The sequence below is a fragment of the Trichoderma evansii genome (genome assembly GCF_050947405.1).
Source record: "Trichoderma evansii strain SZMC 28006 chromosome Unknown GGI43scaffold_8, whole genome shotgun sequence".
Taxonomy (NCBI): Eukaryota; Fungi; Ascomycota; class Sordariomycetes; order Hypocreales; family Hypocreaceae; genus Trichoderma; species Trichoderma evansii.
This window is the reverse complement of record NW_028145198.1, coordinates 408,037-433,053: the sequence shown is the minus strand read 5'-3', so window position 1 is coordinate 433,053 and position 25,017 is coordinate 408,037. Positions and strand designations below refer to the sequence as shown.

Here is a 25,017-nt window from a genome sequence, read left to right as displayed (position 1 = left end):
GACGCTGATGGTCACTAGCAATTCATGCCGCCTAGAAAAATGCGGGGGGCTAGACTTAACATGGGACCAGCTGCTAGTTCGAGCCGCCACTCCAACTCGTTTTGTCCAGCGCGAAAGCTAAAAAGCTTGTGGGCGTAAACACTGAAGTATATACGGAAAGTAACGCAACAAACAAGAAGAGGCCGAGCAAAAGGAAGAGAAATAAAAGGACCAAGCCGTCTGAGCTTTTACAAAGATGAAAACTATTTGATCTTCACTCACGTAAACCGAACGATCCCCCTATACACATCGGCGTCCTTCTCCTATCCAAAAGCTATAGCGCACGCGACAGGGCTGTGGAGTTGACCGGCGTGGGGCCTTTATTGCTAAGCGCTGCAAGTTATTTACTTATACGCGTTGAGCGCGTCTACCGCTACTCGATCTATCTCAGATTTTCCCTTTTGCAACTTTCCCGTTTCAGATATAAGGACTATTTCACCCCTCTGTGCTTATCCGTCCAAATGTCTGATGAGCCGTCGTTGCCTCCGCTCCCCGCAGTATCGTGGGACGAGCAATCTCAGAGCTTCTCTAACAACCCCCGCAAGCGTGGCCGTAATAATAACTATCAAGCTGGAAATTCGTCGCCGCTGCGGTTTAATTCCAGTGATCCTGCAATCTTCTCCAGTGATGACGACCCGGGATTGGACAATTATGTAGAGGGACGGCCGAAGAAACGCTATGTTGGGACCTGGTTTCAGCAGCGCCCTGCGACAGACGGCGATGCACCCAACACATTGCTGCAGCAGAGAAAACGCACCTTGACAAGGGACTATGACAGCGGCGTTTTTCTGGGCAGTGATGTCACCACTGATGGCGAAGATGTCTTGGACGGCCTGGAGATGCTAATTCCGCCAAGGCTGCCGTACCAAGATAATCGGATCCGACTGTCGCAGGCCGAGATGGCGGCCAGGCAGAAGATTGAAGACTGCCTTGACAGGGGCAATGAATCGGTTGATCTATGGTCTATGGGACTAGAAGAGCTCTCCAATGACACCATTGAACGCCTTGGCCAAATTGCTAGCATACCAGTTGTGGCCAAGGATGTGGCCTTTTTGCCAAAGGAGCCCGAGCTGAAGCTGTTCCTCTCGCTAAACAGGCTCTCGCATTTACCTGGAAATATCTTTGATCTCACACATCTTACGGTTCTCAGCCTTCGTGGAAACCTACTTACGAAACTGCCCCCCGTGATTTACAAGCTGCGCAACCTGAAGCAGCTCAATTTGTCTCAGAACCATTTTTCATACCTGCCTGCCGAGTTTCTTGATTTGATGCAACCGGGAGGAAAGCTCCGCGACCTGGCCCTGTTTGTCAATCCGTTCATTCTACCAGAGGGCTGCACAGAGTCCAGGGCAGATGGCGAAATCCCTACAGAAGAGAGTGAGGATAAGACTTCTCTACGCCCTGCCCCCCGCACGGCGCACAGGTATATAGGGCGTGTGGATGGTTCTAAAATTCCACGATATCTGACCCAGTGGCTCGGTCGAAGCCCGGTGCAGTTCTCTGACTCCAGGGGCCAGGTTCTCTCGGATTTTCAACTTCCATTAGAGTCGGAAACAAGATCAGTGCTTCCTGTAGAGGTATCCAGTGACCAGTTCGGCCTCGCTGTCTCATACTCCCCACGGGCATCGACGAGTTTCCGAAAGCAAGAGACGAGGCCGAGCGCCGTGCCCAGCTTGGTCGAGATGGCTCTGCAGAGCTGCTATCGCAGCAGTCAACTTCGTGTCCTCGAGTCTTACATCCCAGAAGGACCTGTGCACCTCCAAAAACTGCTCCAGCGCGCCTCTACGCAGAAAGATATGGGCGGGCTGACTTGCTCAAACTGTCGAAAGACGCTGGTGGTGCCCCCGATGGAATGGATCGAATGGCGAGAGCTGAGGACTAGCACCATCATGTCCAGGCGGGAACAAAACGTTACGGATGTCATCACGAAGCCGTTTACCAATGATGTGAGCGAGATGGCGGTGCCTTTTCTTCATCGGGCGTGCTCGTGGAATTGTGGACCAAAGGATTTGGAGAAGAATAAGAGGTGGTCTTTGCCAGAAGGATATGTGAGCGTGGAGCAAGTTGGCCCAGAGGCTGAGATTGAGTAAGTGAGGAATTTGTTATGAGAGGGACAGAATGTACATGTGTGTGTGAAGCATTGCACGGGCGTCGTTGGAAAGTCGGATTTTTTTGGTGGATTTTTTCAAAATTGCATGGGTTTGCATGGACTGTAATATGGGCTCAGGATGTTTTTGTTTTTGGGTATATAGGTATGTAATTGCATGGGCAGCGTCGGTAATGGTGGGAATTTATGATATTTTATTGCATTTCCATACTCGGTACTCTTTTGTATTGATCAAGGTCTCTTTCTGTGAATACATTTGGCTGGCTTCACTTTGTCTTCATGAAAGCTAAAATATTACCATATTTCACAACATTTGATGTAACATTATTTCTTTTATTTTTATCTTTTATTAAGAAAAATCGCTTTTGAAAGAAAAATAATAAAATTGCTTGGCACAAGGACATCTAGCTTAGTCGTCTCATCGAGTAAAATGGTAGAAGGGTCTAGACAGCTCAGGTAGCTTGCAACCGGGAGAATCTCGGCCCAACCCTTCCCCACGCCCATTTGAGGCGAGGTGGCATTTTACTAGAGAATGCTGGCTACTACTCCAGGCACAGCGAGCTTTCCCACTTATTTTCCTCGCCAATCCTGTTGCGACACCAGAATCCCTTCTTCCTCTCTCTCTCTCTTCTCCAACTCACGCGACTCCTCGCCAATTGCATTGATCCTATAAGCCTTTTCGCGCCTTCGCTCCCACATTCATCACAATGGCCGATCAAGTTGAGGAGATCCTCGATGTTCCCCGCGAGTTCTTCAAGGACGGCGTTCAGTTCATCAACCGCTGCCAGAAGCGTACGAGAGCCTTCCTACCACGTGTTCCATCCTTGGATGTATTTTTACTAACGCGGCTTCGTTTTCTTTAGCCGACCAGAAGGAGTTCCTTAAGCTGTGCCAGGCTGTTGGCATCGGCTTCGGCGTCATGGGCGCAGTCGGATTCGTCGTCAAGCTGAGTGCGTTTTTGCTCCCCAACACATGCTACAATGCTTTCTCCATACCGATTCCGTCAAGCTAACTTGTCAATTTTGCAGTACACATTCCCCTCAACGGCCTCCTTGTCGGCTCAGCATAAAATGTCTACTCTTCTCGACGGCGTTCTTTTTTTGGGAAAGGGATATCCGGGCTGTGATGCAGTTTTGAATGAAATGGACGGAGAAGGGACTTGAAGCGATAAGAAGAATATCGCTGTGTATATTTTTCTATTTTCCTTCTTATTTCACGGATATGAGTGGGATGCAATAGCATGTTTAATTGATTGGTTCTGGGACAAGATGAGGGCCTGGTCGCAAGAAGTGCTAACCTTGCGCTGGACTAATCTGATGATACGTGATGTGTGTGGCCTGTGTGCTTGCGACTACTTGGCTATTTTATGGTGATTACAACGGAAATGGGGATGCGAACAGCAGTTTGATGCCCGTCAAGGTGGGAATACGTCTTCTCAATGGACTGTTGTGATGTTGGGAGAGCTGGGAGCCCAGACCAGCGGGTCGCCTGCACAGACGACAAAATACATCTTTATCTACAGTGATTAAAGAGCTTATACTGTCCTCCGGTGCATTCTATATGTCATTAATATGCGTCTTCTCAGCTGCCGACATACGCAATGCAGCTACCAGCTACGCTGTATGAATCCGTGGCTATGCTATAGACTAGGAGGATCTGTCTCTACATCATGCACACTCAGGCATTTTCAACCAAACAAATTTGATAAATAACGAGCTAAAGAAAAGCTAAACTCTGCTACCCGTGGGATAACATGGATACGTCGCCAGCAAACATATATGTAAGAGCATTTTGGCTAACTGCAAGGGAGTTACCCTGCACAACTTTGACTGGCGGTTGTCATGAAGAATACACGAGGCTGTCTAAGACATGTATGAGGAGTCGATGCCAGCTGGCATTGGAAAATACGGTATAAATGAGGGAGAGATGTCAATCTTTCTGAAATGTTCTCCCTCCAATTCCTTGTTTCGGTTGTCTTGATATTACGATTGTTGGTGCTGTACCGTCAATGCGCAACGACAAATAAGCTCTATCTATCACACATTTGAACGGGACAATTAGACTACACTATCTTACAAAATTATGGAGAAGGAAATTTCCATTTCTGTCCGACCGGATCCTGGCGTTATTGAACCTTTGGCTGAACATACGGCAACCATCATCTTCATCCATGGCTTAGGCGACAACCCAGAAACACTACATGAACCCATCGAGCAGTGGAGAAGCAACGGCCATGTCGATAACATAAAATTTGTGTTACCCCATGCACCAGTAATCCCGTTTACAGCGGTAATTTTATACTTAATAGGTGGATCTGGGATTCAAAGTGGGCTAATACCTAGTATATAGAAAGCCAGCGCTTATATGCCTGCATGGTTTGATATTGTAGGCTCCCCGCTTCCAATGAGAGTGACAATGCTGATCAGTGCTGTAGAAAGTTTACGATGGCTCGCCAGATGCGCTTCAGACGGATGAAGATGTAGATGGTATTTTTGCCAGCAGAGACTACATTCACAGCCTCATCAAGGAAGAAATCAGTGCTGGAATCCCGTCCAAGCGTATCATGCTGGCTGGATTTTCGCAAGGCGGAGTGATAGCCGTGGCTGCTGGCTTGACATTTCCACAGCCTCTTGCTGCAATTGCTTTGCTTTCTGCATGGCTACCGTTGGCTCAGAAATTCTTGGAATACGTGCCCGAAGAGAATCCAAACAAAGAAACTCCCATATTCCAGGGCCACGGCGTGGACGACCGCTTGGTGCCAGTGGGATTTGCCAAGAAAAGCCGAGAGGCACTCGTGGCGATGGGATTCTCAGTCTCTTGGAATGCGTACGGGTAAGTTGGACTATTTCCCTTGGACTATTAGTTCTCTCAACATTTAAATATCTCGAAACTACTATAGTCGGTCATGCTAACTAGTGGTGGTGGGCAGCCGACTGGGTCATGAGACTTGCGAGGACGAGCTGCTTGATGTAGAAGAGTTTATTGGAGAAAAGCTGCCGTAGCGGGTGCTTGGAAACGACTTGACTTGATGGTGCTATATGAGCAAGTTTACAAGTTGCAGACGTGAAATCTGGAGTTGAGAAATCTGTGTTTCTTTTTTTGAAACGCCAAGCAAGATGCGGGCGGTTTGAAGATGCATGCTTAGGGAAACTCAAAGAGTGGACTCAGAGGGACGTGTTCATCGGCGCTTAGGCCGCTCCATATGCAAGAAACCAAGGGCCATTGCGCCACTAACTAGAGCTATGGGGGGATGATCCGCTGGCATACAGATTGATCACTAACATTGCACGCCATGCAGATAATAAATGCTTCCAGACTCTAGTCACCATTTTCGATGCTAGTCTTGTTAACATTTGCCTAGAAGGGGCTGCAAAAACCTTCACTTACAGGCATTAATGAATGGACATCACCACCTGTAGCTAAGCAGAAAGATTCTAGTTCGTGTTCGTGGCCTTGCATATGCCCCTAAAACCACGTCACCCCCCCAACAAGGCTGCCTGCATCGGCTGCTCTACCCGCATCACAAGGGAGCGATGAAGAGACAGCCCTGGGCAGACCAGAAAGATAAGGGCGATGCTTTGCCTTGACGTCAGGTGTCATGCGTGGCGGCTTATGGATGGCCACGGCGGGCCACAGCGGGCATGGCGACAACTGATCACGCTACAGGATGAGACGCTGCAAGGCTTGGGGGACGCTGCTGTGGCCCCTGGTGCTGTGGTGCTGTGGTGCTGTGGTGCTGTGGTGCTGTGGGGGAGGCCAATAACTGCCCGAATCATCAGTACCTAACCAGGCTGCTCAGCACAATACAAAGTACGGAGTAATACAGCACAGTATCTGCCTGACATAACTCCATGTCCCCATGGGATTTCGAAATGCACTAATTACTAGTATTTCGCTTCCTGGCCATGGCATGACACTCGCACTTCTGGCTCTTGTCCTGCCATGTGCTCTCCAGCTGGTCGTGCGCCTGTTCTCCTGTCCAAGTTCTGCAACACCGAGCCGTGCGCTTGATTTGAGGCTTGTCGAGTAGCGTGGGCTGTGTGGCCATTGTTTTTCTTTATCTCTTCCCGCCTTGCTTCTTATCAAGCTGTGCAACACCAAACTTTCTTTCCAGGCAGAGCCGAGCCGGCCACTGGGATACGGCCCAACGAGAAAAGAGAGAAATCAAACCGCAACGGTTTCTCATCGCTGCCATCGGCGAAATTTGCCTCATTTGCCATCAAAAGTCGATTCCTCTCTCTTCCGCAAAGCATGGAGACTCCCACCATTTCTCGTCCCTCCAGTCCCGCGACCTCTCAACTGCCCCCCATGCCAGAATCTCCCGTCTACTCTCTCGCGTCTACCGCCCTCCCGCTATCTCAGTACAACCTGCCTCTACCGCCCCCGCCGCGCCCGCTGCACTCTGTCATAACAAAAGCAGATCTCGAGCGGTCGCAGGAGGCCTATGCGGATCTCTTGACCTCGGCCAAGGCTTATAGGGTTGCCCTCGCTGCTCTCTCCACGGCCGCCTCCACCTTTGGCTCTGCGCTGGAAGCATGTGCGAGACTGAAGGAGGCTCGCTCGGAGCCCATTGGTCCTGATGGGACCGCCAATATGACGGCTAGCTTCACCACCAAGGGTCAATGCACCGCCGATACCCTCATGTCTGCGTCGGGCGTGCATCATCTGATTGCCAACCACCAGCAGATCCTCTCCGAGACGGTCTACCGCTCCTTCGAAGTGCCTCTATTACACGAGCTCGATAAGTGGCAAACCGTCATTGGAGACGAGGAGGAGACGTATCAGCACAATATCAAGGCCCAGAGCAGAGAGGTTAAGCGCCTGGAGAAGGAGGGCTTGAAGCTGCATAAGCAGAGACGCAGGGATGTGGCGCGGTTCAGAGCCCATCTTGTGGAGTTGACCTATAAGCTCGATGGACTGACGAGCCTGCATGCAGATCATGCAAGGACGCTGTTGCGAGAGAGCCAAGAGACGAGCGGGCGGATAGTCGACGCGAGCTGTAGCCTTGTGCGAGCCGAGGTGGACATATTCGAGAGCTTGGCGAGGAAAGGCTGGAGTGGCGGCGGCTTGGACGACGTCTTGGAAAAAGGCCAAGACTTGTTCGCCATTGAGGATGACCCTTTCCACGGTGCTGGCACGAGCGGCGGTGAAGGGGTCAAGCTCTTTTCTATCCTACCGCCGAAGAGCATCTTGGCCGACACCGCGTCTGAGCCAAGAAGCGAGAGCTTGATGGCTGACAGTGAAAGATACCAGTCGCTTGCCGCCACAGCTGCAGACCCTAAACCGCAAAGCAATGACTCTGAGAGCGTCTTCTCGGTTGATTTTAACAAACCGCGGAATGCTCGCCCCTTTTCGCCACAGCCGATTCGGCGGGCGCCCACAGATGTGACGTTTGACTTGCTGGATAATCTTGTAGCATCGCCGTCTCTTAGTCTGCAAAATGGCTTGTTTCCACCGTTGAGCGACAGAATCGGTGAAGAAGACGAAGACGAAGATGAAGAAGAGGAGCATGAAAGACGAGGGGAAGAAGAACATCAAGATCACGGCAACGTTGACCGCGACCATAGCGAGGACAATCATATCAACGGAGGGCCTTGGGCTGAGGAATCGAGAGAACAGACAATCTCAGATGATGACAGCGGGGAGCTCACTGAACGAGAAACCAGGCATGAACATGAGGAAGATGATGATGATGACGGAGAAGATAGCCATGATGAGCAAGAAGAAGAGGACAGGCTGGGGCTGTTGAACCATGACTACTGATAAGTTTCAATTTCCTTTAACAACGGTATAGGAAAAGCGTCTTTGGCATGTACAGAGCTTCTCTTTTCTCTTTTCTTCCTCTTTTCTTATTCTCTCTCTTTTTTCCTTGCGTCTCAAGCATTGCTTGGTGTTTGGTTCTCTTTGATCCATCTATATGATTGAATGGCTTTACGAAATGATTTACCAGATTGTCTTTTTTTTTTTATTTATTTATTTCAAGAGCATGCATCATCTTTTTTGGAAGGCGGCAAATTAGGTCTTTTTTTCTTTTCTCTTATTTCTTTTTGGCATAACTAGATGTCTCAAAGCAGAATAACAATATTCAAAAGAGTTGGGCGTCTTACAGAGAGGAAAATGGTATAAACTGTAGACAAAAAATCCCAAGGATTTATTCCCATTTACAGAAAAAGAAACTTTCATCTAACATACATCCTCCCCCTCTCCTCCTTTTTGTGTAACACCCAGTCGAACGCCTACAAAGAGTCCATGATTACCTACGAACCCTATTAAAATGCTGATGCTGTGAAAATCCCCCTCAGCCAAAAAACGCAGCTGTATTCTTCCTTCGCATCGGAAATACGCGCTGCTTTACCATCAATGAAACGCTGTTTAGACGATCTTTTACTTTCGTCTAGTCTTTCCACCCCATTCATGTCATAAAATATCCCATCCAGCTTCGAGCTCAAAAAGTAAAAGAAAACCGTAGATATAACAATTCAAAATCCCTTCTTAATCATCCTTATCAACGCTATACACATCACCCCTGAACAGACTAAACGTGGCGTCAAGCCACCAGATAATCTTCCAGTAGAGACTTGCGCGACCCCAGTCAAACTCGCCAGTTTCGGTTCGTGGCACCTCGTTGCCAATCATGCTGCCGGAGAACCACTTGATAATGGGAACTGCGTTGAGGACGCGCTGCACGACAGATTGCTGCGGCAGGAGGGCTTGTTCGGCAGGGAGTAGACGGGCTTTGCGCGCGGTGGGGATTCGTCGGCAGAAGATGCTGTCCTCCTGGCCGATTTCCATGGGTTCGATGCTTGATGTTAATCCGAGAGGCAATGGTTCGGTGATGGTGGCGCTTGAGCCGTGAGAGATGCTTGTGAGAGTGGCGCTGTTCATGGTTTGGCTAGACTCCCTCGATTCGGTAGGGGACAGGTCGAGAAGACGGCTGTTAAACGACGTGGGAAGACCTGATACGGATTTCCTCTTAGGTTGTCCGAAAGTCGGGGGCACAAAGCTGGGCACGCTCTTTGATCGCTCTTCTTCCAGTTGTTCGATATCTGGGCAGGCCTCGTCCTTGGGTGCCAGTCCCCGATAGGGCTCGGCGTAGACGAGATGTCCCAGTATCCTCTGCGGGCTGGAATATATGGCGGCATTACCAGCTTCTAGGCTCGCAAAAGTGACCTTGACCCAGTGCTCACCGCCATCGGCGCGGTTCACCAGAGCGCGCTCTTCGACTGTGAGGTTTCGGCGGCGCGTAAAGGCGGGATCGCGCAGCTCCGACTTGTATCGTCGCTGAGAAGAAGGCGGCTCTCGGGGATAGTCTTCGAGGATGATGCCGGCGAGGGATTCGTAGTGGGCGATGGCGGCGTACTGCTGTGTCGATGAGCGGTAGCCTCTCAGGATGAGCTCGACGGGCGAGGTCTTGACGGCGGCGCGTTGCGGCACGGCATCTTCCTGGGCCCCTGAGGCGGCGCCGGCGGTGCTCTTGCGCTGGTTGGAGTTGGAGGGAGGGTTGGTGCTCGACTGGTTCTGGACCCAGTCGTAGAAGAGCTTATCGGCGGCGGCGAGCGTGGGATTTTCTCGACCGCGAGCGGGAGTGCCTGTTTTGGAGCGAGATCGTCTTGTTGATTTGCCAAAGGAGCCCGTTTCTGCGATGCTCCGTCGTGTTCTGGTTGTGCCTTCGTGTCTAGCAAGGGAGAGATGACTGTTAATTGATTGTCTGAGAGGAGGATAGGATGGAAAAGTCAAGAGAAGCGTACGGGTAGATCATGGCATAAGGTCGCTTGATGCCGTCTTCGCCGACATAGCATTCCTCGTCGGGGACGTTGTGCAGGATGAGAGGCGCCATGGCGGGCGAGAAGAAACACAAAAAAAAAGAGACAGCGGTTGCCTAAGACGCGCGCGACGCAGGATGAGAAGGGCGTTTGTCAAGCTGTAGACAGTGGCCCAATGATGTCGCGACTTGCGACTCTGTTAGTGAGGTGGTTGGTGAGATGCAATGCAGAGGCCCGAGAATTTGATTCCAAAATTCTGGAAGGCGAGCTTTGGAGAAAAAAACCCTGGCATAGCAACAACACTGCAAAGGCCGATTCACTAGCCACAGGTCTGGTTTTGCGGGGCGCCACAGTTGCCCGTTTGGAGCTCAAGCCTCAGGTTCAATGATTGGCGCTATGACTGGGATTGAAAGCTACATGTATCAGCCGCATAGATAGAGCTGAGCAGAGAAGAATTCTATCTGAAAGATGTAGCCCGTTTGGACTTTTTCTTTCTTTCTTTTCTATTTAATTCAGATTTTGGATATTTCTTGTGCCAAGGACGAATTTTTCGTTCCCAAGTATACCAAGCGGCCCGTGTGGCTCTCGGGCAATTCTCTTCAAAGCAATATAAGAGCACAAGTTTACACTATGGACAATAATGTATTGTCTGGTATATCGACTTTGGACCATTTTACATAATAAGAGTGGCTTCTAGTTATCTCTACTCATCTGAGACGATGTGCACGGGCTTCTCCAAAGCATGGAAATCAGCGCCTTGCCTATGCTGCACTGTGGCAACTAACTTTTTGCTTTGCTATTAGAGTAGTGATATACCAATATCACAGATGACTTCTCACTATTTCTTAATATATAACACTGTGCGATATGAAACAATGACCAGTGGGTGGACCAGCTCGTAACATTGAACTATTAAACTTTGTCATTTATACTGCCCATACAAATATCTTACTGGTTAGCGGTAAGATTGATGTGTATATATGTAAAGGAAATTATCATTCAGCATCCCAGTTTCGTTATCCAGCACCTCAGCTGTTGCTAATGTCACGAAATTGCAGCTATTTTAATCTTCTTCTACAGCCTCTACTGCCTCTACTGCCTCTACTGCCTCTACTGCCTCTACTGCCTCTACTGCCTCTACTGCCTCTACTGCCTCTACCGCCTCTACTGCCTCTACTGCCTCTACTGCCTTAAGTACAATCTAGTGGCTGAATGCTTTTATATATTTGCTGGCTGCCTCTTTAGGCTACGGCCGTGGTTCTGGATAACGAAATTGGGATGCTGAATAATATTTCCCTATATAGACATCTTTTTTCTCATGTTAAATGAAGTAATCGCTGCCGTCCCCCGCGATGAATTTCGAGGTTAGAGAGTAGCTAAGCTTAATGAAGATAGTAAGCCATTATTTTATAACCAGGTTCTTATGGCGTCCTCTATTAAATGAGACAGTGTTGCTATAGAGTCTCAAGATTTAGTTTGGTCTAAACCAAATTCTTGAGGTGAGTCACTGTGTTTCTGAAATGCCCCTAATTGCTCTCTGACAAGTGAGACAATATTACTACAACAGCTGCTGTCTGCAAGCCGATATTAGGTGTTTATTCTTCATGGCTCAAGGATAATATCCATGACTGCTTTCGCATCTTACTGTACCATGTCTTAAGACATAATATCAGGAGAAGTGCGATATAGTAAGCTGGATATGCTATTATTAATATTTCTTCCTCTCCCAAGCCTTTTAGGCCTATATATACTGCTCTTCTTCGACCTGTTTTGCGGATACTTTCACTTCTTTAATAAACGCAGGATTTATACTTTGAAGAGCGACCTAATAGTAGTTAATATGAAACTTACCAACTTCATTTCCTTAGCTCTATTTTCGGCTAATGTAATCGCACAAGACGATCCCCAGGTAAGTAATTTACGACATGCAGGTATAGAATACATAACTTTTCTCTACGTCCTAGGTATAATACATAGGTAGTTAAATACTTATCAGATCTAGGCTACCTTATTTCGTGAAGTCGATTACAAAGGGGCGTCATTTGATGTCCCCAACTTCAATGATTGTATAAAGTAAGTCTATCATTAACTACTCTGTTGCTATTATATAAATCTAAATTATACCAGTCTCGAAAGCGACTACTCGTCGATTCGAGTTCAAAATTTAAATTGCCTGCTATTTGAGTAAGATTTTACACTCTGACGGACTAAGTATATTGCCTTAATACGAAGTATAGGAATGAATATTGCGGCGACCGCTTTTTTGAGGTATTTTCCCAAGAAGTACCAGATCTAAAGATGGTAAATTGGGGAAATGGAGAGGAGGGGAATAGTGAAGGCGTACTTCCAAGGTCGGTAAACTGCACTTACGTTGACCAGTAATTGGGAAGTAGCATGCGATAATGAAAAAGCAGCTCAGCAGCTCAGCAGCTCAGATGGTTAGATGTAAAGTTAGAATCAGACCAACTGATAAATCATTTACTTCTTTGTTATATATCCTCCAAGTTTCTCTTCTATAGTTCCTTCCCCAACCCGCACTGCAGCTCGATTCCGGCCATAAGGCGCATACCAATATTCCATATCATCATCTTCTGGTCTCTGTTTGGCAATCAGTTTATAAAGAGGGCCGAAAATAGCCGTCTCCTGGACCTCTGGCCTCATAATATAATCAGCGTCTTTAAATTTGATCTGAAAAAGATGCCCACACGAATCTACATGACGGTTTGCTTAGCTTCGATAGAGTTAAAGGTAAGGGAAGCATAGAGCCTCTCCTCTCCTATATACGTCTCTATGTATTAAACGAACCGATAGCTTTATATTAGCTTTTGAGCCTTCGCTGTACATTCCCCATCATTCATGACGAGTAATGTTGGAATAGCAGCCGAAGAGATGTGAAGCTTCAAACTTTTCATTTCATTTTCGTTTATTTGGAAGACATCGAGGCCGCAACGAACAATACTTGGCATACAAACTTCTCTGTGGCTCAATTTCGTTGCACATGAATCTATTTAGACCAGTGATAATGCAGATTATCAAATAGGAAGCTGGTGGCTCCTTGGGGCACGCCACGTAGCATATTGAATTCACAGATAAAGCACTGATACGACTTCACTCCAAGGGAGGGAAGCTGCCACATCTTGAGATATAATTGTGATGCAATATGAGGAGTGGCACCATTTTGGGAGTCGAAGAATGTAGACCGGCACCGGCTTATTGCAAGTGTCGACATAAGCATCGCGAGCTGAGCGCATATAGTCGTTTCGAATGATTCAATGACGTGATACTAGATGTTGGTTAGATGGCTTTCTTCTGCGAAAGTGCAAATATTCTGAAGCAGTTCCACTCTTGTCATTCTGGTAAGAAGCTGGCTGTGTAGACTTCTGCATAGGGCGCCATTAAGTTCTATACACATGGCTAAGAAGAAGAAGTATATGAATTCAGCCAAAGCGGGCTGCTTCTTTGAGTGAATTCCCCAGGACATTGTAAGCCAGGCTGTAGTCTCTTATGTCATCAGTCTTTATCAACGCGCTTCAGCCAACCCGTGTTCCACGGTTACTCTTTCTTTGCCGTATACCGAATAGATGTTACATACCTAGGCGTACCAACGGGAGTGTCCTTGGAAAAGCGGCCGAGTATTCGCGACCAGCTACCAGATAGAAAGGTTAAAGGAAAGGAGCGAGGAGGAAAAAAAAGGACATCCTGCCTAGACAACTTCTAATACTATTATTATACGCACTCTACGAAGACATTGATATAAATACGCAAAAAAAGAAACGCTTGACGAGAGTGGGACTCGAACCCACGCGGATTGCTCCACCAGGAATTGCTGTTAAGGTAGCCTTAACCTGACGCCATAACCAACTCGGCCATCTCGCCAAATATCATGAGATGCTGGGTGGCAGCGATCGAACAGGTTGATGTCTTTGCATCGGTCAATTCTCTGTTTCACAATTGTATTGGAAAGGGTAAAGTCGTCTACTGAATATGGTAATATATCTGCCTCTGCGCTTTATATATTTGCTTATTGCAATATATAAGTAGTATCCAGTGATAACGATTCTGAAAAGGTAAGTTGGTATTTGCACTCGACATATTCGCTTTTGCTGGGTGCATGGGCTGGATACATCCGTAGAGGGCATTGAGGACGTTGCTTCAAGTTGATCCCTCTGACTCCTATTTTGAGCTATTGATAACAATAATTTTATAGCGTTTGGAGGGTTGAGCCAACGTAAGCACGAATTGGATGTAGTTTTGTTCAAGCTTGTTACTGGCCTATGGCAGACGGTGATAGACATTGAGACAGAGCTTAATCTATATGCTTTAGGCACGCGATTATAATTGGGTTAGCAGTCTATGAGCCGCCTGGCCTGCTATCACTATAACTCAGTTGAAGTAGGTTAATTACTTACTCATCAACAAAAGGCTGCTTTATGGAGACGGCTGGACTACTAAGTAATATATCCTTGAATGAAATATCTTTTTGCCGTGTAGTATCATTCGATAACTAGTTATAGGCGAAACCGTCAAAGGCGGGGATGAGCTGTGCACCATTCACATCAAGCGTATCATGCATCTCCGAGGCTTATCTAAAGCCTTTTAAGTTATGAGGACACCATAGGAAGGAAATTCGTGATATTACACTTTAAGTTTATCAACTGCGACTTCGGAGTCTCTGCGAAGAGGGGAAGAAGAATATAGTTTCGTGGCCTATTCTACTGCATCACGGACCAGCAGCGATCTGCAGACGAAATGACGTAGATATAAAATCACACCGCTATGCATTCACTCTTCACTTTCGCCTAATTGCTCCTTGCGTCTCTAGTAGCCCGCTCTAGCTCGACTACAGGCCTCCAGTTTGACAGCTTCAAATATCGCTTCGCGTTACTCCACCAAAACTCTAGGCCTTCGGCTAAGAAAGCTCAATGCTCTGCCCACTAACAGGTCAATGCACGCTCTCTAACTCTAATAAGAGCCAGATCCAAAACATGAGATGAAAAATTGTTAATCCGAAAACGAGTAAAACACCGCCTCTTTTGAAACCTCAAACACAAACAAGGGCAGTCCCTACGTGATCCATCTTCAGCCCTACTTTTCTTATCCCGTCGTTCAAATCACGGGCAAGTCCGTCCACTAAACCAGATGCCTACCTATACGTGCATATGTAAGGTACCTATTCACCGCCTCACGCCTCATTCCTCAGCTGTAATTTGCATGGAGTTCTCTGCATCCCTGCCTGTCTTTCAGTAATCCTAACGCGCAGAGTAATCTATTTCTTCTCATTCCAGCGCGTCTCACCATATCCTCAATCCATTTTTAACTCTGTCAAGGGCACAGCACAGCTTCTGGTATTATTACGGGGTCTTACCATCCCGCTGGAATCCTTCTTCTCTCACTCCACGTGGAGCTGACAGGGGGGGTTTGCAGCACCCCCATGCTTGCTCTTCAGGGTCCTGGGTCTTACATCAGGCTCACCGACCTTTTTGGGGCAGATTATTCGAAATCAATGCAATAGAAGAAAAAGAAAAGAAAAGAAGCGGCGGTACCGGTGGGTTGGCTGATCCCCATATCCTGTCAATGCGTTTGGATTGGCCAGCTGGCCTGTTGGTTAGAGCAGAAATTTTAATTGAAGCTTTAGATAGCTCCAGTCCAGCTACTAACTAGCATCCAGACTACCAGTCTACTAGGCGTCAAAGCTTTGGGAATGCCGACACTAGAAAATTTTATCAACCTTTTTTTTTGCTTTTGCTGCCCTTTTCCTACCTTCTAGACCGGAAATTCTAATTTCTTGGGCTGCTAGCTTCTATGCACTATCTCGCAACTATCTCCAGATCTCTAGTTGTCAAAAAAGAAAGGAAAAAAGGATCTAGATTCCATTAGCCAGGGTGCCAAGTCGTACTCGGCATCCCCAACACGCACGCCTCAGCTCACAACAATGTAACCCAACGTCCCATCCAAATTACACGGGCTCCCCTTGAAAGGAAAGGGAAAAAAAAAGAAAGGAGTTCCTGAAGGCTGCCGGTTACCGGCCGTGCTTATTTTTGTTTGCTGCAATAAGCTTCAATCTCACCAAAGCTCAGTTACATACTCGTGCCATACTACTGGCTGCGGAGTTATTCATCCCTCAGCCTTATCTTAGCCACGGGGAATTGGAGAGCTGTCATCTCGTAATCTGCTTCGCCGCTCCATAATAATAACCGTCTCAAACTTTCTCCGCAGAAGAACACTCAGACGCCATCGTTGATGCTAAATACCACAAGCTGGAAACTTACATAACAAACGGTCACCACTCACCGTTTCGCGTCAGACAACCTGAAAGGTTAATCCGTTGCATACGAGCACTTGCACATAACTTTACCTGAATCACAAAACCCAATATCACTTACAACACCACAACTAACCAAAACGTTATGTAAAACAACAGCAAAACAAAGCAAAACAAAAACAATCCCGCTGATAAGCTTCCTTTCAACTACTAAATACGCTCCTGTTCGTATTTCGTATCCAAATTCCTAAACTCCCATACCCCCCCTTGTTATTAATAGTAGCACTGCCTTAGCCGGGGCATCGGCGGCATCCACCATACTAATTTTTTCTGGCCTGGTCCCTTTTTTTTTTTTCACATGGGGCGGTGTTGCCGAGCCTCACCCAGGTCACGATGTCAAGAAAAAAAATTCTAGGCTGGGAGGGAAAAGGCGGCTGGGGGGGGGGAAAAAAATCAGTACAGTACCATAGTAATGCTAGTAAACTAGCCAGGGGCATGTCGCGTGGCCCGGCAACTTCGTGCCTTTTTTTTTTTACGCACAACACACTGACTCTATTGCCGGCATGCCGGTATGCCGTTGCCCAGAGTTGGGGTGGAGAGCAATGACGATACACAGACGTACCCTGTCCAGCTGGAAAGGCTGCGGCAGCCAAACTGAGTGCCGAGCTAAGAAGGAAAAATACGGAAGCGAAAAAATTTCAAGTCACATCGGAAGCGGGCATCAATGACGTTGGTTGGTTATGCTCTTGTATTGATAAAGTCTTGGAGCAATGATTTTTCAGGGACTATTGCCCTTGTGAGTAAGTATAAGCTATGATAGTGCAGACATAAAGAAAATTGAACATGATAATAAAAAATTCAAATGATAGACGTATTGTTGTATTCGTGGTGTTATTGGGTCCACCCCCCTCGGGTATCCAATGCCAATCGAGTTCCTTCTCGGCCGTTGCCTCGTTCCGAAGTCCCAAATATCAGACGATATGAAAATGCAGTGATGCAAACATTGATTCTCTTTAGTGTGTAGCCATATCCGAGGCTGTACCAAGTATCCATAGTATTCCCTCCCATATAAGCCGAAACCAAAATAAAAAAGATAAGATATTGTAGACTCCAAGGTCTTTGTGAGCATAGTATGCTTAAATGCAGACGCTGAATTTTCGAGTTAAAACGCTTGTAATGGTAAAATATATGCCACGAAATGAAGATAAATACTGATAGGAGATGTGGTTGTCATGTTGTAAAGTGCTGTCATGCCGATGAATTATCGGGCTTCAAAAGTATCCATGTCTTCGCGATTGAAGACGATACCTCTTCGCTTCCAGCCCCCGCGTCTGACGTAGTCCTCAAAGCTGTCGACAGGCTTATACGTTGGCCTCTTGGGGACGGGAGCGGCCAAGGTCAAGGTGCTAGGGGTAGATGCGCCAGTAGCTTCAGCTTCCTCAGCATCGGCGATAGCGGCTGAAGTAGGCTCAGACATGCTTGACACGGGAGTGAGGTCGTCCAGTGAGGCGATGGTTGATGCAATGGTAGAGTCAGACCAACGAGACTGGTTTGCTGGCTTCGGTCTGCTTGTGATGTGCATGAAGAAATAATCCTGTGGCTCCTCTGCAACATCATAGTCGTGGTTGCTCACAGGGCTTGCATGAGGTAGCTCCATGGTGAACTGTGTCTGGTCATCATCCTCACCATCAAAGTCTCTCTCAGAGGCTTCGAGATCGCTGCTCTCGGCATCTTCGCTATCGTAAAATGTTGGCGCTGACTCAAAGTGTTGTCGATCAGACAGGATAAATGGCCGGTCATGCAGCCGCTTAGGAGGTAAAGTTGAGTGAATGGAGAGTCCATCGAAGCTAGAAGAAGTGCCGGTGCTGGTTGCCAGGCGAGGCGAATGGGCGCGGATAGTGGATGTTGATGAATCTGATGAGAATGACCGGTCGGAAGCTGAAGAAAGCGAGCAGCCAGAAAATGAGATTTTTCGGATGTGCAGTTCTCGGGGTTTGGACCCTCGTCGCTGGCCAAGGCCGCTGAAAATAGGCATTATGGCGATGATTGTTGTATAGGTGCTTTGGTGTGTCGAAGTGGGTATGAGTGAGTGAGTATGAGAGTGTGAGTGGGCGGGTGTAAGTCGATTGGGGTATAGATGAAAAATAACTGGCGATGGTGTTGATAATATATATGCTGGTTAAATGGCAAACTCAATCGACCATGCAGCTAAGACGGAACGATCGGGCCAATAAAGTGTAGAGGGAGGTGAGGAGGTGATGTGTATGATGTAGTGGTGCGTATGATGGCGTATCCGGGCACACACAAATGCAGGAGGTGGCGAAACAGTCGATCAGAGGCGGTTGATTCGTCTAGAGTATATATAAACCCAAAACGCTGCCGATCGTGTCTCTTTTAAAGCTACCAAGAGCCCGAGTTGGAAGGTTAGCAATGTGATGCACAAGACCATCCGGAGTGCCGAGAGGAGACGGCTTGGTACATATATGTGTAAACCGATCATGATGCGGAGGCGTGGGCGTCGGAGCGAGTGGGCGTGTAGATACCTGGCGGGCGTGTGGATTGCTGGGGTCAGTTAAAGTCCATGTGCTCGCATGGGTATCGGATGGAGCCTGGACCGGGCGGTGGCTTTGGCCGGCTCTCGTCTCGTACCTGCGAGGACTGGAGGTATCTTTCTGTGGCTGCTGAGCAAAGCTGTGATGGGCGTCCGACTAGGCCTTACAGCACCTTGGCTTCTCCACATTGCAACTCCGAGTGCGAGACTAGCCGTGGTGATGACTCCAACTGAGACCCGTCTCGTCCGTGAACCTTCGAGCCGATGGCTGTGCCGATAACTTTCTGCTGGCGAGTTAGCAACGCCAAGATCCGGGCCTAGTGAGAGTGGCTTGTCCGGTGCTGTATTATGGAATGTTGTGTTGTACCGTGAACCGAATTCACTTCCAACAGCTTTCTGGGCTTCAGGTGCTCGGTGAGGCACCAAAAGCCAAGAAGCTGCGAACATGTCGAGATGTGTGTGTGCATTGACGTCTGCTTCAGCCATAGCGGCGTGCTTTGATTGGGGCGATCCAAACCAAACGAAACAAGTCGCCCTGCACCTGCATCCTAGTCTCCAACTGAACCACCTTGGGGTCCAGGCCAAGCCAACCAAGGCTACCACCTCGTAATCGTGGGCTGATAGACCCCGGTCGCAGTGCTGCTAGGGAAGCCAGTCCATGTCAAAACCTCTGCTGGGCGACTTGTACAGCACTTTGCTTTGGATGGTAGACGTCATGCCGACCGTCGGGTTTACAGGTTGAGTCTAGTCTCTGCCCTTGAGCCTGTGCTGGACGACACCCGCCGTGTGACTTGTTCCGCCCTGGGATTGACAGCATCAAGACAGCATCCTCGCAGTCAGCACACAAGGAGCCGCATCCAGACTCAAGCTAGCACCGGCGTGGTCATGCAGTTACCTGGCAGGCAGTAATTTCAGCAGCTGCGCGGCCTGGAGTCAATCCGCGCGCGCGATTCTCAGCGAGCCTCGAGAGAGCGATGCGACGCTGTTGGTAGCTATGCCATGCCACGCAAGGGATGGCATGGCTCCGAACGGCTCAGGCACGAACGCTGCGACGAATGCTGGTAGCGGCATCGTGAAAGTCAAAACCTGCTAGTGCCCCTCTCGTGTGCCGCGCCCTGGAGCGATCGCTCAGGCACTGGCGTGGATCTTGCAGCGCTATCTGTGACGAAAATTGCTTTTTTCTGTCCGGTGGTGATATGGCGGTCAGCTGCACGATTAATTGCAAACGGCGGGACACGGCACGGCTATGGTGAGTACCTAGTAGGTAGTGAGTGAGAGGAATGGAATTAGTGCATATGTGAATGTCATTGGCCGCCACGGGTCATGATTATGAGTCCATCGTGGCGGGATTCCACGAATACTGCTTGGTTTTTTTAGCGAGGTGCTGCGGTTTAGTCATATCGCGCAATCTCTTCCCATGTTGGAGCAATAGTAACGCTACTAAGCATCGATCTTGCTCTACTATAAACAACTATATCCTACTAAATCATATGGTGTACCTTGGATGCTTGGCGAGCATCGTCGGTGCCTGCCCTAATGACCTATTACCCTATCAACTGGAGCTTCTCTGACTCTTGCCGCAACTGCCTCACGCTAGCGCAAGGTGGTGCCTCTGTACCCGTTTAGCATCTGGATACGCTAATGCACATAGTTTCAAGCTGTTTATTGCGGAGTGGGCAATAGCAAGATACGTGCAAGTACGGGCTTGTCTCGGGCTTGTAAGTCCTTCGGCATCTCTTTGATGCTCAGGAAGGTGCGAACATGTAATAGACAGATGCCTGTATCCAGCTTGTTTGATGCCTGTCTGCTGCATCAAGGGAATTTCTAGAAACAACCCATGCAATATCATGCACACTCAGATGGCGCAAAAACATACCGAATTCATCACTCAGCTAATATATCGAATACTACGTCCACGAGGCTCACACACTATTGGGACAGGGCAGCTCAGCTCTCTCGACGGTATCTCCGTCGCAATCGTGGCCCAGGTGCCGATCGGGGTACCCCGAGGCTGAGACTCCAGACCGATCGATGCTGCGGACGGACGAGGGGAAGATCTGCTCCTCACGCAGCTTCATGCAACCGTGGGCCAATCAACTGCTGCGCTTCATTCAGGTGGCTTCAATTACATCTTTGCCTTTTGCTTCTCCTCATCTCCCCTCATTACCCCCTCAACAGTAATGCTTCTACCCATCAAGCGAGCCCCAGAGACGATGCTGTGATATAGGGTGCTTCTGGCTTAGTTTGATCGCTTAGACGATGGCGTTCAGCAGAGCAGGGGTCTCGGGGCTCTGTGGCTTGGCTTGGGCGATCTCTCATTCGCTGTCATCGAGTTCCCCTCAACGCCTCTCAGGAACCATGGCTGCGCTGCCAAAGTCAAAATATGTTAGTGAGGGAACTGAGTAATGGGCGGGAGAAAGTCATCCGAGGATCTACGAATCCCGACGCCTTCTGGTAGTGCTTTGTCATGTTCTCAGAGCATTTTTGAGATCTCACAGCCCCACGTTTTTACCTTTGGCCAAGGCCTCGGAATGCAACCAGTCATCTTGTCAAGATGCCAAATCTGCGAGGAGGATGCAAGAAAGCACTCAAAGGGGGCTCCTATTGGAAGCAGGCTATCATGGCAGGCTCTCAAGTGGCCTCCCACACACACTTTACCCTTTGTTGCTTTTCCTGCAGCCAGCTGCAGCCTGGGCAGATCAGCCGCACAAGCATCTCGCAGCCGCAATCTTAGCAAATTAGACTTGTGCCGGGGTGCCACAGCACACACCTGTCAAGCGGTGGGTGCGATGTTGGTTGCTTGGCGAAGCACACTGCATGGCAGAGAAATTTCGGTATCACGATATCTCGAATCGAAATGGCCTATGTGTTTGATCATCGCCGAACAACTGGAGCCCGAATCTGTGTCCGAAAGCCAGATATCGTCGGTCCGAGACATGGCTAACAGTTGTCCTACATCAGTAGCATATTGTAAGTTGCTGTTCGCATCGGGCCATTCCAAGTGCGACAACTCTTAGTTGATACACCGTTTACTGGCCGACTAGCATGTCTTTACTCGATTCTTTGCAGAAGTCTTGATTATAGCGGTATTCAGGCCGCGATGGGCAATATGAAAAACGTTGTGATGCCCGATGACCATGTTCACACACCCATCCACCAGCTGGAAATCTCAGCTGCGGCAGATTCATGCATGCAACGGTTCACCGCGCACCAGGCGGTCGGGCTCCAAGGAGCCAACAATATCTTTGATACATGCAAGAGGCAGATATTGCGCCCCCAACTGCGATGCTCTGAGATTGCGTTTCAATTTCTTTTCAGCCGCCCCCGCCAACCTGCCCGATATAGCCCATGCATAATGCTGTACTCTATCTGGGTGTGCGCCGTACTGGCTATGCATGAATGTGGTCACAAGGACAGTTGGCTGCAGGTACGGTGCAAGCTAGAGCTGCACGCAAGAAACATGCATGCGTAGCAGCAATGCAAGCCGCAGTGTGGTTGCGTCGCGTGATGACAAAGCCTTGTTTTTTACTTGGCAGATCCCAGGCTCTGGGCTCCAACACGACGACAGGTCTTGGAGCTCCCTGCGCAAGCTTCGCTACTATCAGTGTGAAGCACTGCATAGTATGTAGGTAATGTTTATGTCGCCGATGTTTGTCGACGTCTTGTTGCAAAGGAGCACACACTCGGGACGCCCGCTGCAAGGATCGCATCCAACAAGCGGCAACCACCTGCCAAAGATGCAGAGGCCATCGCCGCCTGTGTTACTTGGCCCAAGTCCTCGGCGACATCACCAACGCCCATCGGCCGCTGTTTGGTGTTCAGTGCTCCTCACATGCTTCCCTACCTGAAGGACTGACGCTGCAAAATCCAACAACCTGGTCCCAAAGTCTGCGGACGCCCTGAGTCCCAAGCGCACGGGACCTGTAAATCCTACCCTCGTCGGTATCACGTTCTTAGACCCTCGTTGCCCTTATTCGTGACTTGATCACTTGGTCATTTTCTCTGCCTTGCCCTTCTGTACCCCGGTGCCTTGGGTCTTTGCGACCCTTGCATACCTCATCAAAAATCACCACTCGATGCCGAATCCCCAGGCTGTTGGGTAGTCCCAACTCCACGGTCTCGTCATCACACACCGTACACGCACCGACCCTTCGCAACAGTCACTAATCAACAACAAATTCCACTGCTCTGGATACACTAGCCCTCGCGTGCTCTTTCCTTCACCATGGCATCTTTCCCGTCGCTTCCACGGCCGTGGTAAGCAATCTCATATTCGTTAAGCCTGGGCTCCGCTTCAATTTGCTAGTGCAGTAGCGGCAGTTGTACCACCACGTCCATACTAATCCAGCCCTGGCTCTTTGCCGCTGCTGCTCAATACTGCTTATGGATTTTATTATAGATCCTTCTTGTGCGGGGAGCCTCATCTGAGGTCCATAAGGCTCAAACAGCTCCGCCATCTAGTGATGATCCTCCATAAGCACTGGAGCAAATGAGCGCCTCGTTGAGTCGTTGCTTAACGGCGCGCAACTCTCATTCCACCCGACTGTCGCTGCTCCACAGGCCCTGAGACTCTCTGTCCTAGTTCACCCGATGCCGAGTGATGGACGCCCACAAGGCGCGCCGCTTTCGTCCCGCGGGAAGCTAGTGCTAGTATAGTACGCACTTGCTTCGCTGTACGTGTACGCTGTGGCGAGTCGAGGTGACTAGTAGTGCCTGATCTCTGGTGCTCTTGAACACATTCGGACGAATGAACCAGCGAGCAAGATGTGACTTGTGTACAATGAGCTGAGCAAGATCAAGCTAAAACAAGAAGAATACTCAAACATTTGATCGAGAATAAACTTTGGCTCCAACGTTCCTCTGCCGGTAGAACAGTCCGGCTAACGACTGTATGCTAAACTTACACTGTTTTAAATCTGGAAAATATGTATAGAGCAGCTTGGTGTAGCTACAGCCTTACTGAAAACTATCAAGTGGTAGCCGACGGAAGAGTAGAATTAGATAAGCGGCAATAGACAGCATACTGGAGAAGGAATCTTCATCATAGCAACAGCTCCTTCCAGGTGCTCGCCCATATGCCTTCTCCATTACCAATACATCTATATACATAGGTATATAACGGTTTTACAAATCCATTTCATTTCCAGAGGCTAAAGAATATTTTGGCAGGTATTACCGTTGTAATTCCGCTTATACCATCCATTGTCTGGATGTTTACAGGCTTCTCCGCACCATTGAGCAAGATTTGGTATCTGCTCGCTGCTACCTACGGCATATGGCTAGAATACCGGCAGGGATAGCATGTGGTGAGTTTTGGGGTAAATCCCAGGAATTGACAAGAAAAAGATTGTCTCGTGTCATCAAAAATGGCTTCAATATTGGCCCTTGGAAGTTGCTCTGGAGAGAGCACAGGTGCTATGACGGCTGCTCCTTGCCCTCTACCCTGGAGGCTCTCCAAGTGATGCCAGCTTCTTTTTGCAATGCGGGTGGCTGCTATCATGGCACTTGCTTTGTAAGTATAATTCCAAATTTCAGATTACTAGATGATCGACCAGATATAATCAGGGCTGAAAGAGGTGCTGGGCGAGACTAATCCATGAAGCCCTACTACTCTGCTCTCGGACTAGGCCTTCGCTTCAGGGATGAGAATACGCATGTCTAACCTCTTATACATACATATGTACCAAAAGTAGTGTATTCTAACTGATAAGGACGATCAATCCTCTAAGCAATCCATGCTAAATACGTCTTGATTCAGCGCCCATCAACTCACTGGAAAGCTCGGCTTCCAGACGGATTGTACAGCAGTCACAGATTTACAACCTGCAGGTACAGCTAGCCACATGACAGCATCCATCAGCGGCTCAAATTCTGGGCTCAGCCCCCAAATCGGACAAATCACAGCCCGTACCACCTAAGCGGAAGCACACCTTTCACGCAACACCAGGTACAGAAGGATTTTATTGACACATTTCCGAGAGGCGCCCTTCGTACAAGCAGCTTCAATTTCAAAAATTGAAAAGAGCCCGACAGCTTGGATTTGCGTAACCCATCTATTTCCGATGTGTTATTTCCCTATTCGTCTACTGTGTGTACTCATACACTTGTCTTGTCGTGTGCGTTGTGTCACATATCAATCAAGTAAAGGGGGGGAGGCACTTGTTCTCGGAAACATCACGTCCGAAGGGCTGGTATTTCCATCTCATCCGGCGTCAATCCGAGAGCTTGGATGGCAGCCCGCACAAATCTCTCTGACAACCCTCCCTCTCCATGCAAAAAGGAATGGAATACAGTA

The 25,017-nt window shown here is 48.6% G+C and overlaps 7 protein-coding genes and 1 non-coding gene across 8 annotated transcripts; 5 read left to right on the top strand and 3 right to left on the bottom strand.

Moving 5' to 3' along the window:
* Positions 1–60: 60 nt before the first annotated feature.
* On the top strand, positions 61–2,129 carry GGI43DRAFT_422440 (leucine-rich repeat domain-containing protein; the record flags this gene model as incomplete). Its single annotated transcript, XM_083208110.1, has 2 exons — positions 61–128; positions 431–2,129. The coding sequence occupies 2 exons, from the start codon at positions 61–63 to the stop codon at positions 2,127–2,129; spliced, it is 1,767 nt and encodes a 588-aa protein (XP_083061220.1).
* Positions 2,130–2,704: 575 nt separating this feature from the next.
* On the top strand, positions 2,705–3,410 carry GGI43DRAFT_403251 (translocon subunit SSS1). Its single transcript, XM_083205780.1, has 3 exons — positions 2,705–2,938; positions 3,010–3,096; positions 3,175–3,410. Exons 1-3 carry the CDS (start codon positions 2,854–2,856, stop codon positions 3,213–3,215), a joined length of 213 nt encoding a protein of 70 aa, XP_083061219.1. The 5' UTR covers positions 2,705–2,853; the 3' UTR covers positions 3,216–3,410.
* Positions 3,411–4,099: 689 nt separating this feature from the next.
* Positions 4,100–5,467, top strand: GGI43DRAFT_403248 (Phospholipase/Carboxylesterase-domain-containing protein). The gene is made up of 4 exons (XM_083205779.1): positions 4,100–4,435; positions 4,496–4,531; positions 4,581–4,978; positions 5,076–5,467. The coding sequence occupies exons 1-4, from the start codon at positions 4,229–4,231 to the stop codon at positions 5,146–5,148; spliced, it is 714 nt and encodes a 237-aa protein (XP_083061218.1). The 5' UTR covers positions 4,100–4,228; the 3' UTR covers positions 5,149–5,467.
* Positions 5,468–6,159: 692 nt separating this feature from the next.
* Positions 6,160–8,273, top strand: GGI43DRAFT_358919 (uncharacterized protein). Its single transcript, XM_083202359.1, has one exon. It carries the CDS (start codon positions 6,398–6,400, stop codon positions 7,907–7,909), a length of 1,512 nt encoding a protein of 503 aa, XP_083061217.1. The 5' UTR covers positions 6,160–6,397; the 3' UTR covers positions 7,910–8,273.
* Positions 8,274–10,199, bottom strand: GGI43DRAFT_358918 (uncharacterized protein). The gene is made up of 2 exons (XM_083202358.1): positions 9,895–10,199; positions 8,274–9,821 (listed from the first exon to the last, which is right to left on the bottom strand). Exons 1-2 carry the CDS (start codon positions 9,981–9,983, stop codon positions 8,639–8,641), a joined length of 1,272 nt encoding a protein of 423 aa, XP_083061216.1. The 5' UTR covers positions 9,984–10,199; the 3' UTR covers positions 8,274–8,638.
* A 3,488-nt stretch (positions 10,200–13,687) lies between these two features.
* GGI43DRAFT_t92 lies at positions 13,688–13,785 on the bottom strand. Its single transcript has one exon. It is a non-coding gene; the product is annotated as a tRNA-Leu (tRNA).
* Positions 13,786–17,335: 3,550 nt separating this feature from the next.
* GGI43DRAFT_358814 (uncharacterized protein) lies at positions 17,336–18,649 on the bottom strand. Its single transcript, XM_083202357.1, has one exon. The coding sequence runs from the start codon at positions 18,204–18,206 to the stop codon at positions 17,433–17,435; it is 774 nt and encodes a 257-aa protein (XP_083061215.1). The 5' UTR covers positions 18,207–18,649; the 3' UTR covers positions 17,336–17,432.
* A 2,389-nt stretch (positions 18,650–21,038) lies between these two features.
* Positions 21,039–21,925, top strand: GGI43DRAFT_358794 (uncharacterized protein). The gene has a single exon (XM_083202356.1). It carries the CDS (start codon positions 21,128–21,130, stop codon positions 21,737–21,739), a length of 612 nt encoding a protein of 203 aa, XP_083061214.1. The 5' UTR covers positions 21,039–21,127; the 3' UTR covers positions 21,740–21,925.
* Positions 21,926–25,017: the final 3,092 nt, after the last annotated feature.

What these genes read in the sequence shown, in the direction of transcription:
- GGI43DRAFT_403251 (XM_083205780.1), top strand. Translation starts at nt 2,854, where the DNA reads ATGGCCGATCAAGTTGAGGAGATCCTCGATGTTCCCCGCGAGTTCTTC. An exon ending in CATCAACCGCTGCCAGAAGC is followed by an intron (nt 2,939 to 3,009) that starts GTACGAGAGCCT and finishes CGTTTTCTTTAG; the next exon opens with CCGACCAGAAGGAGTTCCTT. An exon ending in CGGATTCGTCGTCAAGCTGA is followed by an intron (nt 3,097 to 3,174) that starts GTGCGTTTTTGC and finishes TCAATTTTGCAG; the next exon opens with TACACATTCCCCTCAACGGC.
- GGI43DRAFT_358918 (XM_083202358.1), bottom strand. Translation starts at nt 9,983, where the DNA reads ATGGCGCCTCTCATCCTGCACAACGTCCCCGACGAGGAATGCTATGTC. An exon ending in CCTTATGCCATGATCTACCC is followed by an intron (nt 9,822 to 9,894) that starts GTACGCTTCTCT and finishes CTCCCTTGCTAG; the next exon opens with ACACGAAGGCACAACCAGAA.
- GGI43DRAFT_403248 (XM_083205779.1), top strand. Translation starts at nt 4,229, where the DNA reads ATGGAGAAGGAAATTTCCATTTCTGTCCGACCGGATCCTGGCGTTATT. An exon ending in CAGTAATCCCGTTTACAGCG is followed by an intron (nt 4,436 to 4,495) that starts GTAATTTTATAC and finishes CCTAGTATATAG; the next exon opens with AAAGCCAGCGCTTATATGCC. An exon ending in GTCTCTTGGAATGCGTACGG is followed by an intron (nt 4,979 to 5,075) that starts GTAAGTTGGACT and finishes GGTGGTGGGCAG; the next exon opens with CCGACTGGGTCATGAGACTT.
- GGI43DRAFT_358919 (XM_083202359.1), top strand. Translation starts at nt 6,398, where the DNA reads ATGGAGACTCCCACCATTTCTCGTCCCTCCAGTCCCGCGACCTCTCAA.
- GGI43DRAFT_358814 (XM_083202357.1), bottom strand. Translation starts at nt 18,206, where the DNA reads ATGCCTATTTTCAGCGGCCTTGGCCAGCGACGAGGGTCCAAACCCCGA.
- GGI43DRAFT_358794 (XM_083202356.1), top strand. Translation starts at nt 21,128, where the DNA reads ATGGGCGGGAGAAAGTCATCCGAGGATCTACGAATCCCGACGCCTTCT.